The sequence below is a fragment of the Sus scrofa genome, chromosome 5 (genome assembly GCF_054392235.1).
Source record: "Sus scrofa isolate SSC_HxYL_T2T_F1_AM1 chromosome 5, Sscrofa_HxYL_maternal_Yorkshire_Landrace_v2.0, whole genome shotgun sequence".
NCBI classification, from domain to species: Eukaryota; Metazoa; Chordata; class Mammalia; order Artiodactyla; family Suidae; genus Sus; species Sus scrofa.
This window is the reverse complement of record NC_139387.1, coordinates 11,940,861-11,952,990: the sequence shown is the minus strand read 5'-3', so window position 1 is coordinate 11,952,990 and position 12,130 is coordinate 11,940,861. Positions and strand designations below refer to the sequence as shown.

At 53.5% G+C, this 12,130-nt stretch overlaps 1 protein-coding gene and 1 long non-coding RNA gene across 2 annotated transcripts; one reads left to right on the top strand and one right to left on the bottom strand.

The window, feature by feature from the left end:
- Window positions 1-270: 270 nt before the first annotated feature.
- Window positions 271-11,360, bottom strand: MB (myoglobin). Its single transcript, NM_214236.1, is given in 3 exon segments — window positions 271-1,003; window positions 5,243-5,465; window positions 11,207-11,360. Coding segments are annotated over 3 exon segments (465 nt in total). The 5' UTR covers window positions 11,302-11,360; the 3' UTR covers window positions 271-856.
- Window positions 3,341-9,194, top strand: LOC146403140 (uncharacterized). Its single transcript, XR_014803084.1, has 2 exons — window positions 3,341-3,520; window positions 4,208-9,194. It is a non-coding gene; the product is annotated as an uncharacterized LOC146403140 (long non-coding RNA).
- Window positions 11,361-12,130: the final 770 nt, after the last annotated feature.

The following is a 12,130-nucleotide window of genomic DNA, read 5'->3' as shown; positions in this document are numbered from 1 at the left end:
TCTGGGCTCCCAGAGCCTGGGGCTCCGGGCACCAATCCCCTGCCCTCTGCCCCCCACCAGATGAGGCTCTCCCCTCCATCTCCTGGTGCCTAGCATGGTCCCTGCCACCGTGTAGTAGCAACTCTCCCTCCTGCCCCTCCTCCTCTCCCTCCTGCTTCCTTCTGCCCCCCTCCCTCCCCCCCAGGCCCTCTGCAGGCACAGTCCCACCACTGCCATTTCTCCCCGGGAGCCCCCTTCACTTGCTCTGCGGAATGAAAAACACCAGGCAGAGACAGTGCGGAGTCTTTTATTAAAACCGGGTGCGTCATCCGTCACCTGCAAGGTACTTAAGTTCCAGACACCACGCCTCCCAGGAGCTGGGTGTGACTGTCCCACCCTGCCCACGCCCCCTTCCCGGGGCTAAGGGATGTTCTGCTGTCTTCAAAGTGATGGATCAGAGAGTTATGGCTGGAATTTAGGGTTACAGCTTGGATTGGTGATTCAAGGCGGGGAGGAAGGCGCGGGTCGGTTTGGAGGCTGGCAGGGACTGTGCTGGCATTTCGGGGAGAGGTGGGTTAAGTTGGACCTAAACTCTGGGGGCCACAGTGAGCCAAGCCATGCTTCTCCCGGTTCCCAGGGTGATGACCCTCCGCAGAAAACCTGGTCCCCCCCGCCCCCCAACCTCCCTGCCCCCCCCCGCACGTGAAACCACCTGAACACCCCCCCACCACCACCAGCCCCTCCACCTCTCCCACCCACCTCTCATGAACAAAGCAACACTCAGAAGCAAACCCTACAGCTACAGGAGCTTCAGCGCCCACCCTCCGCGGGGGGCCCTGGCCCAAGTGGATGGGTGGGTGAAGGGCATCTGGGGGGCTTAGCCCTGGAAGCCCAGCTCCTTGTACTTGGCCGCCATGTCGTTCCGGAAGAGTTCCAGGGCCTTGCTCATGGCTCCCTGGGCGTCGGCACCAAAGTCCCCAGGATGCTTGCTCTGCAGAACCTGGATGATGGCTTCTGAGATGAACTGCGGGGACAGGGGCAGAGGGGTGCTGGTCACTGGGGCAGGACAAGCCGGGGGCCAGAGGGGAATCAGACCAAGCCCCATCTCCTCTTTATTCCAGGGCCGTTTATTGAGCACTTACTCTATATCTGGTGTACTTTTGAGTGGCCTGTGTGGATTGACTCCTTTAATCCCCCCAAGTCTGTGAGACAGGTACACATGGGGAAACAGGCCCTCATGGTGTAGACGAGCCAAGGTCAGGCCGTGAGCTCACGGTCACATTGCCAGTGGCCCTCTTGCCTCCCACCTTCCTCAGCTGTGCTCAGGATAAGGACCCAACCACAGAAGGGAGGCGAGATGCTCCTATTCCAGGTTTTATCCAGGACTTGGTGCTCAGAAAAATCTAGAAAGCAACTATTTCCATATGCTTGTATTTAATCTTTGCATTTAATGACTTAGTATGGTGATCACTTTAAACAGCCTAACTGGGGATCCCGGAGGTGGTTAGAATTTTCTGAGCCAAGCACAGAGCTGGCGCTTAGCACTTTTGGTGGGAGGGAAGGAGAGAAAGGAAGAGGCAAGGGGCAGGGCCCACAGCTCGGGCCTGGGACCAGCAGCATCTTACGTGGGCTTTGCCATCCCTGTTTGCTGGCCAGCCAGTGTCACGTCCAGGAAAATGAAGACAGCACGGGCCTGCTTTAGGGACGGAAACATCTTGTGCCTGGAAGACGCTACTGTGCTCTTGCAACAGCTCCAAAAGAGGAGGTCCCGTTGTGGCGCAGCGGAAACGAATCCAACTAGGAACCATGAGGTTGTGGGTTCGATCCCTGGCCCCGCCCAGTGGGTTAAGGATCCAGCATTGCCATGAGCTGTGGTGTAGGTTGCAGGTGCAGCTCAGATCCCGCGTGGCTGTGGCTGTGGCATAGGCTGGTGGCTACGGCTCCAATTCAACCCCTACCCTGGGAACATCCGTATACTGTGGGTATGGCCCTAAAAAGACAAAAACAAAAAAAAAAAAACCCACAAAACACAGTTCAGAAAGATTTGATGCCAACCACAGCCTTGACCTGTGGACCAAGGGGTGTCATTTTACAAAGTCCGAGACTGAGGTCACGCAGCAAGTGGACAGCAGCGCTGGAAGCCGTGCCCAGAGGACTGTGGACAGACAGCAATCAGAGCCGGGGACAGAGGCAGAGATGGCCCTGCAGTGGGTCTGCCCATTTTCTGGGATGCCCGGGTGGGGGTGGGGTGTGTGCTGAGGGCCGCCTCAGAAGCCCAAACGTCTACACCTAGTAAACCTGGCTTGGCTCAGAAACAGGGATGACTTCACAAACACCTACCACTGGGCGAGGAATTGGACCCATGCCTGAGTTCCCCTTTAGTGTCTTAAATGCAACAAAGCAAAGTGGGGGGCTGGGCTGATGTCAGTAGGAGACGACAGCTGGCCTGTCCGGGGAGAACTCGGAGACCCAAGTTCCAGGCCCAGCTCCACCCTGACCTCCATGTGCGATCCCACCTGTAAAACGGGGTCTCATGACCCCACGGGGTTCCCCCACTCAGCCTCTCCTGAGTCAGGGGCAGAGCCACTAGTACTTAGGAAACGGTGGGCTGGGGCAGCTGGCAGATGGAGAGAAGATAGCTGCCTTTAGCACACAGCACCTTCTGTGACCTCCTTGCTCCTGAATCAGAAGGAGCAATTTCTTTCTTTTCTTTTCTTTTTTCTTTTTTTTCCTTTTTAGGGCCATACCTGCGGGCATGTGGAGGTTCCCAGGCTAGAGGTTGAATCAGAGCTGCAGCTGTCAGCCTACACCACAGCCACAGCAACTCAGGATCCAAGCTGCATCTGTGACCCACAGCACAGCTCACGGCAAGGCCAGATCCTTAACCCATTGAGCGAGGCCAGGAATCGAACCTGCATCCTCATGAATACTAGTTGGGTTCTTAACCCAGTGAGCCACAACAGGAATTCCTGAAGGTACAATTTCTTATGAAGATGGATGGAGGGTCCATGGTGAGGGGATGAGCTGACATTGGGTTCTGTCTTATTTTTTGCTGGGATTCTGCAGTAAATTAAACTCATTTTAAGGAGACCTGGGTTCTAGTCTGCTAGCCGGTAGTGTTCTTTTGGCTGCATAATTTTCTCCCTCTGAGCCTGTCTGTTCATCCCTGTTCACACAAATTGTGCTGGGAGTTGCCCGCCCATCTGCCTCTGAGGTTTAGATTATGGGAGGAGCCAGGATCTGCCCTTGGGGAGCTCAGGTTCCCGCCAGGAGACGACAGCTGGGTAAGGAGATGGATTACAATCCCGCCAGGCAGGCGCCGTGGCAGGGATGAACACGCATGCCTTCGTGGGGGAGGGCTGGCAGACAGAGCGAGTGGCTGACTGCCTCGCGGGCCAGAACAGTGGAGGTGGCTTCTGAGCTGGCCCTTGCAGAATAAGGGATTTGCCAAGAGAAGACGGGTAGGGCAGGGACTACCACTCATGCAGAATCACAGAGGCAGGACTGGCTCCTTGTGTCTGTGATGCTGAGTGGGATGCAGGTAGGATTGTTTGTGTGTGGTTTGGGGAACAGGGTGGTGAGGCTGAGTAGGATGGTGGTGGTGGTTGTGCTTGGGTGTGCCACAGGGATTAAGGAGTTCCCACTGTGGCACAATGGGATCAGCGGCATCTTGGGAGTGCTGGGATGAAGGTTTGATTCCTGGCCCTGGACAGTGGGTTAGGGCTCTGGCGTTGCCACAGCTGCAGCTTAGGCGGCAAGTACGGCTCACATGTAACCCCTGGCCCGGGAACTCCATATGCTGTGAGGTGGCCGAAAAGGGAAAAAAAAAAAAAAAAAAAAAAAAAAGAGCTTTGTTTCCAGGGTAGCAGAGATCAGATTATACCTCCTGGATTCTTAGCTGTTTGACCTTGGGCAAGTTACTTAACCTCTCTGAGCCCTCAGTTTCCAAATCAGTAAAATGGGAATGAGAAGAGTACCTGCCTGGGGAAGAGACTGCTAATTGCCTGCCAAATGTACATTTTCTCCTTCTTCCTGGTAACGGAGCACTAGTTGTATTTGGAGTGGCAGCAGACTGTATTTCCCAGCTTTCCACACAGATAAATGTGGTCTTGTAACTAACTTGTAGCCAATAAGATGTTGGATAAGACATCTTAACAAAATTGTTGCATGCAATTTGTGGAACGCCTTAAAAGCGAGCTTTGCTCTCTTCTTCCTGCTTTCTGTTTAGAACATGGACCAGATGGCTGGAGCTCCAGCAGCCGTCTTGGGCCAGGAGTCAACTTTGCAGGTGGACACCACATGCCAAGGATGGCAACACAGAAAGAGCCAGCGTCCCTGGTGAACGATGGGGCTTCTACACCTGCTCTGGACTTCCTACCTCTGCACTTCTCTAGTGTGAGAAGAAACGACAACACTGAATGCATGGGGTAATGGCATGAGTTCCACGTAATGACCCAAGCGAATGCTTACCATGGCCCATCTAACCAGCAGCTATCACCATTATGCTTGCCCTCCATGCTGTACCACCTTGCCTGCTGCTCCCATCCCCAGGGATGATATCCACCAGGCCCTTTATCCCCCAGATCCCCAGTGCTCCCTCTTGCCACATCTCCTCTTCCCACTGGGTCCGGACCCAGGACTTGAAGCTCAGGCTCTCCCCAGCCCACCCACTTATCAACCCATCACAGGGGGTTCAAACCAATTGCTTAGGACACCCGAGGCTCTCTCTCTCTCTCATCTGTAAAGATGCTGGAACCCATAGAGCCACACCACCCCAGAAAGGAGCTCCAGCTGCTGAACTCCTGCCACCTGAGCCCTGTATGTCTCCGACCCCCAGTGGCACAGGGGTCAGGAGCCGGGGTTCTGGAGGAATGGAGACCTAGCTTGAAACCCAGCTCTGCTGTTTGCTGCCTTTGTGACCATGGACAAGCTTCTTAATCTCTCCATGCCTCAATTTTCTCATCTGCCAAGTGGGTGTGATAGTGGTCCCTATCCATGGAGAGAACATCAGTTGTGCACCCCGTATCCACATCTTCCTTGGTAACCAGATACTAACTGGGGAGAGAAACATGTTTACTCTCAATGACCCAGGAGGAAGGCGACGTGGGTGGCAGCCCACTTTACAGATGCGGAAACTGGGGGACAAAGAAGAATGACATAGGTCATCCAGCGAGTTAGCGGCTAAGCTGGGGCTTGAACCCAAACCTCATGTCTCTGAGGCCCCTCCCCCCATCCTCCCACCTGCCCCAGCCCTGCCACCCACCTCCAGGTACTTGACAGGGATCTTGTGCTTGGTGGCATGCGATTGGGCCAGGGGCGTCAGCTCTGCCTCATGATGCCCCTTCTTCTTAAGGATGCCCCCCAGGGCAGTCAGCACCGTGTTGCCGTGCTTCTTCAGGTCCTCAGAGGCCTTCATCTCATCCTCTGACTTCAGGTGCTTAAACTTATCAAATTTCTCCAGGGTCTCGGGGTGACCCTTAAAGAGCCTGTGGGCACAAGGAGGGCTGCAGTCAGATGCAGGGGTCTGGAGGTGGCCAGTTCAAGTCAGGGCTCCCCCGCTTTCCAGCTGTGTGACCTTGGGCAATTCGCTTCACCTCTCTGTGCCTCAGTCTCCTCCAAAGAATGGGGATAACGAGTCCCTCCCTATAGAAGCACCATGAGGATTAAAAGAGACGGGTATGCCGAGAGCCACATGAGAAGTGGTGTGTAAATGGCTGCTGTTATTTTTTTTTTCTTTTTAAAAAAATTTTACTATGGTTGATTTACAATGTTCTGTCAATTTCTGCTGTACTGCAAAGTAACCAGTTTTATATACATATATGTATATTCTTTTTTCATATCTCTTCTATCATGTTCTATCACAGGTGATTGGATATCATTCCCTGTGCTATACAGTAGGACCTCATTATATATTTTTTTCTTTTTACAGCTGTACCTGCAGCATATGGAAATTCCCAGGCTAGGGGTCAAATTGGAGCTGCAGCTGCCAGCCTGCACCACAGCCACAGCCACGCCAGACCTGAGCTGCATCCACGACCTATGCCTCAGCTCGTGGCAACATCAGATCCCTAACCCACTGGGCAAGGTCTGGGATTGAACCTGCATCCTCAGGGAGACTAGCTGGTTCTTAACCCACTGAGCCACAAGGGGAACTCCTATTATTATTTTTATTATCATCTTCTTTACTGTTACTGTGAAAGGCAGGAAGAAAAGACATCTCTTTGCACCTGGCCTCACCCTCATTTGCTCTACGTTGTTTGGAGCATAGATGACTGCACGGCATCAAGGTGGAGCAGGGAGCAAGGAGCACTGGGGCCCCAGGGCCTGGATCTGGTGAGCACCCGCTGTGTGCCAGGCCCATACTGGGCTCTGCAGCTGCACTTCCCTTTAGGGCCATATTATCCCCATTTTACAGATGAGAGAACAGAGGCTAAGAAGCATGAAGTTCTACCTGTATATCCCATGGCTGGGGTGCAGAAGAGCCAGACTGAAATCAAATCTGAGCAGCTCAAAAAGTAGTCCATTCAAAGGACCATCTCTGCAGCTTCCTGCCTGGGGTCATCCTTTGGCTGCTTAAATACTTCCAGCTCCGGGAGGCTCACCACCTCCTGTGAGAGCCCATCCAGCCTGAGCAGGTCTCAGGCTCAGAAAGCTCTCGCTTCTTTTGCTCTGACTACCTGTACCTCCCAGGCCTCTCACAGCACTGATGGCGAGGGTCCTTGGTGGGACCCACCAGCCAAAGACCAGGTCTCTCCTCCCACCAGGGACCCAGCGAGCTGGTCACAGAGGGACTCCGCCCATGGTCCTGAGCCGCCACCTGTAGTCTCGGACCTCCGTCTTTCCTGCTGTGGGAATGTGGGGGTTAGTTAAAGGGAGTCACACCTGCCACCAGGGGGGAGTGTTTTCTCCATTTCACTCGTGGGCAAACAGTAGACCACGGAGCTAGGTGACTTGCCCAGGGTCATGTGTCTGGTCGGTGACAGAGTCCAGACCCAACCCAAATGGATGGTTCCGTAACTCACGCTCTCTGTCTGAAGTCACACCCTGAAACCTCTGCAGAAGTGACCCGGTCTGCCCGGGGTTTCCTTCCTCCTACCCAATGGCTTCAGTTCCTTGAAAGTTTTCTCTTTTGTGGTTTCCTTGCCCTGTGACATCCTCAAACCCAAATGTAGACACATCAGTCTGCACAAGTATCTCACAGCACACACCTGTACTCACACGAACGCACTGCGAAGCATGCACAGGGAGCGCTCCCTCCCCCAGGAGGCGCTGCCCCCCCCCACTTCCCCAGAAGACCCAGGGCTGCCCAGAGCCATGCCCAGTGTCACCACTTCATCTGGGGCCCCAGCCAAGCCTTGTACATCACTGACAGCTCATCTCTGGCACCTTTCACCCAAGGGTCCCAGAGCTGCTGGCTATTCTTATCTGGTGACAATGATCCTTGAACTCCTGCCTGACAGATGCATGACCCAGCAGCCACAGGCGAAGGCCTGAGGTCAGGACACTGGAGGGAGATGGTCGGGGGCGGGGGGGGCAGAAGAGGTCCAAGGACCTAAGGCAGCCAGGGATCTCAGACATTTGGGGAGTCCCCCGGATGTTTCAGAGAAAGAACACGGCACTGAGAATTACAGAAGCTGAGTTCTGGCCCCAGCTCTGCCGCCTGTGTGCTGTGTGACATTGAAAAAAATCACTCTGCTTCTCCAGGTCTTGACTCACCTATCTGTAAACCAAGAGAGGTGGACTAGCTGATTTCTCAGTGTCCAAGGTTTAAGGCTTGGCCCTCACCTCATCCTCCACTCTTAGCACCAGGCAGCCAGAGAGGGAGCCTCAATTAACTTTTACAAGTGCAGAAATATTGAGCTCATGAGCTCCCATCAGATCGTCCTGGCCACACAGCCACCTCCCTCCCTTGGGCCCAAGTTCTGCAGCTGGGAGCCCCCCGGGGCAGCCACAGAGGGCATACCTGGATGTTCACTACACCAGCAACCTGGAAAATGAGCAGGTGGAAGGCCTTCCCCCTGTGGGAATGGGCGGAGGGCTTTGTCTCCAGGGTCTCAGAAGCGCTCACCTGTATTTTCATCTTCAATCCTGTCGTCAACCTGCCTAGTTCATCCCAGGTCTGCAGGCAAGTCGGAGGGAAAGGAGGCCACTTGCCAGCTTCCTTCTGAGCTGAGGCCCAATCAGACCCCCCCACGGAAGACTGAGGGCCCTCCCAGGCTTGTACGAATCTTTCTCTGCTAATGTGCTGAGCCAGTGGAATGATATAGCATGGGGGTTAAGAGCAGGCACGCTGGAGTTCCCGTTGTGGCTCAGTAGTAATGAACCCAACTAGTACCCATGAGGATGCAGGTTCAGTCCATGGCCTCACTCAGTGGGTTAAGGATCCAGTGTTACCGTGAGCTGCCGTGTGGGTTGCAGATGAAGCTCGGATCCTACATTGCTGTTGCCTTGGCATAAGCCAGCAGCTGCAATTCTGATTTGACCCCTAGCCTGGAAACTTCTGCATGCTGCAGGTACAGCTCTAAAAAAAAAAAAAAAAAAAAAAAAAAAAAAAAAACGAAAGGAAAAAAAAAAAAAAAAAGAGCAGGCACGCTGACCCAAGCTGCCAGGAATTTGAATTTCTGCTGTGGGACTTTGGGCAAGTGAGTTAACCTCTCTGATAAATATGATGAGATCATACTTACGTCTGCCTCATAAGGTTGTTGTGAGGCTTAAATGGGTTAATATATGTGAACCCCTAACACAGGGCCTCGCAATCCATGTGAACTGTATGTAGAAATACTCGCTGTCCTCCTCCTCCTCTCTCCCACCCCCATCACTCCATCATCGCAGTCGTCATCTCCAGCATCCTCACCGTTGCCCTCACGGCCATGGTCACTTCCACCATCATCACTGTCTCCAGCCCCAGCATCTCACCATCTCTGTCATCATCGTCTCCATCAGCATCACCATCATCCTCACCACCGCCACCTCCATCCTCACCACCGTCTCCATCCTCACCGCCGTCTCCATCATCAGCCTCATCAACCCCACCACCGCCATCGTCATCCTTAGGATTGGGAATTTGGGGTCCTGTCTGTAGCTGCCATTGGCTGGCAGGGGCTCTTGGGCTATGTTTCCTCCCAGTGATATGACAAGTATCTGCCACCAGGGGTGGTTTTTCCATGGCCTCAAAACCGTTTGTTCCAATGCAGAAATAAACAACAGAGAGAAAGGAAGGAAAGGCAGGGGTCTGAAGGCCTCTCAGCAGCCTCCTCCCTGTTTAGCGACCCCCCCTCCTGGAGCCAGAATCTCCAGCCGACCTTCCCGCTTTATGTTCTAGAACGTAATGATCACGTAGTTGCAATGAAGCCCTCGGTGTTTTATGAACAGACTCAGTTGAACAGAATTTGCCCTCTTGTATAATCGGAGGAGTGGGAGAAATGACCTCTTCAAGGTGAGTGAGAAAGCCCAGGCTGAGTGTCTCAAAGGGGCACTTTCAGCCCTAGGAGTTAGCATCCCCCTTTCCCGTCCCCATACCCCAAACACTAAGAGGGCCGAACCAGCTGCTGTGATTTCTGTGTGTCCTACAGCCTGAGACATGACAGGGCATTGGGGTCTCTGGGGCCTTCCAGGGGCCAGCAGCCGCCAGCATCACGTCTCATCCCTGGCCCCTGGCCCCTGGCAGTTCTCTCTGCTCCATTCTGGAAGGGGAGGAGTCGTTTCCCCCATGACACAACACCCCACGTCTCTCTCAAGACATCCAAGTCACTGCCTTAGGCTGACAGCCCCCAAACCACCTTGGAAAAGACTCCTGCGCTGCAAACTGGTCTCCCACCCCGGCTCTGCCTCCCCTCTAAAAGCAAGGTCAGATCGCGAACTCAGAGAATGCCAGAGTAAGAGAGTAGGCAGGGATCTCAGCGACCATGGCAGGCTCTCCCTTCACTCACAGTAGGAAAATAGGACCCAGAGAGGAGTAGTGACTTCTTCAAGGTCACACAGCAAATGGGTGGCTGAGGAATTGATGTCAACTTTGGGGGCGTCTTTTGTCCAATCCAACAGGACCTACTGCGGCCCCAGAAGCCAAGTGACAGAGATAGGAGGAGAAAGACATAAAGTCAGGTTCAGCAAAGAACTTGACTGTCTGCTCTCGTGTTTCTGACATGGACCGCTAAGGGCTCGAACTCCAGGTAACACAGCTTATAGGACTGAATGGGCGTTCTCCCCAAAGGAGACGGAAAGAGCATCTAAGTAGGAAGGAAAACCTACTCTGGCTCATCAAGAAGGGGAAATTCATCTGTAAATTAAAGTGTGAAGGATAATCCATTCGCCAGTGGCAACCGGGGCACGTCTCCTTCCAGGTGCAGAAATGTCACTGTGTATATACCCCCCCTCTTTTTTTGGTCTTTTTGCCTTTTCTAGGGCCGCTCCCACGGCATATGGAGGTTCCCAGGCTAGGGGTCCAATCGGAGCTGTAGCTGCCGGCCTACACCACAGCCACAGCAACACAGGATCCCAGCCGCGTCTGCGACCTACACCACAGCTCACGGCCATGCCGGATCCTTAACCACTGAGCAAGGGCAGGGATCGAACCTGCAACCTCATGGTTCCTAGTCAGATTCGTTAGCCACTGCGCCATGATGGGAACTCCAACATACATCATCTTATCTAATTCTTATTTCCATTCTATAAGGATGTCCCCCCCACCCATTGTATAAGAGAAGAAATTGAAGCTCAGAGAGGTTGTGTACCTTCCCATAGGTCACACAGCTCTTTGGTAGCACAGCCAGGTCTGGAACTACATATTTCATCTTGAAGGCAATGGTTTAGCCTTGAGATTTTACAAACTATAATGACTCTGGGGTTGTCCTTCTGCTCTCAGGTCCTTTTTGTCCTCATCTATTGGGCGAGGTGGCTGAACAAGATCTCTTAGGTCTTGTTAATTCTGTCTGTAATTCTAGGATTCCTCTTGATGGGCTCTAGGCATCCAGGGTTTGATTGTCAAGCTCCTTCCAGCTACCATCATCGGTGTGAGATGGACACCTTCTCCTTTCCTGACTCTAATCTTTGGCCCGTAGAAGCAAAGGAAAACCAAGTAGGGGTTTTAACAACCATGAAGAAAATAATCGATGAATACGGCCAACTGGTCAACCCCAGGGAACACTGTTAACATTGTTCCACCTTACAGGTCAATGCCCTTGAACTTTGGGAAGCCGGTGGGAAGGGAAATGGGATCTCTTCCTTTTACCTGATGAGGACCTCCTGCCCATGGCCTGCGACATCAGCCTCCACCTTCCCCCAGACGTTCAGCACCAGCTGCCATTCCCCGTCGCTGAGCCCCATGGCACAGTCTGCAGAAGAGAAACAGAGCAAGTGCAGGCGTACTGGGCGTCCTGGCTCTGACAGCTGGGGTTTGAGGCTGCCCAGACCCAAAGGGGTTTTATACCTTCCCAGATGCCCGACAGAGATCAGTTGACAGCTTGCTCGCTCCCTCTCTCCCCCTCCCCTGTCCCCTCCTCTTTCATGCAGGGGTCTAATCTTTTCCTTTCTCTAGCCCTCACATGGAAGCTATTTTGGGGCAGGTGCCATTGTGGAGAGGTAGGACAACTCAGGCCACGGGGGTGGGTTTGTGTGGGTGGAAAGAGTGAGGAGGAGCTTGGGCCACTGTCTGGACTCTCCGAGGCCAACAGAAAGGGCACCACCGAGGCCAATGCCAACGGCCTGAAACCCAACTCCCCCTGCTGTCATCCTTCTCAAGAGGACCTGTCATGTTTCTAAGCCTGGACAGCAGGCACCCCGGCTGGCCCTGTAGGAGTCTCTTCGCCCACCTTCTGCCCTCACCTGTCATTCCAGTGGGAAGGGGCCTAGATGGTTTTCTGCTTAGAGCTGGGTGAACCCAGTCAGAATCATAACCTCTTGGAGCCTGGATTTTCCCACCCTACCCAGAAAACTCCTGGTTTAGTGGCCTGGCTCAAACATTTCCCTCTGAAAAGTTTTGCTTGTCATAACCTTCAAGGCACAATTAATTGCTTGCTCTTTCCATCTGCTTGCGTGCGTTCCTGTTGCTCACCGCATCACATTAGATGTCTTTGTTTCCATACCAGCTCCTGGCTTAGTATCATGGCAGCCAATATGCACAGAGACTTTGCCGGGTGCCAGGCCCTATTCCAAG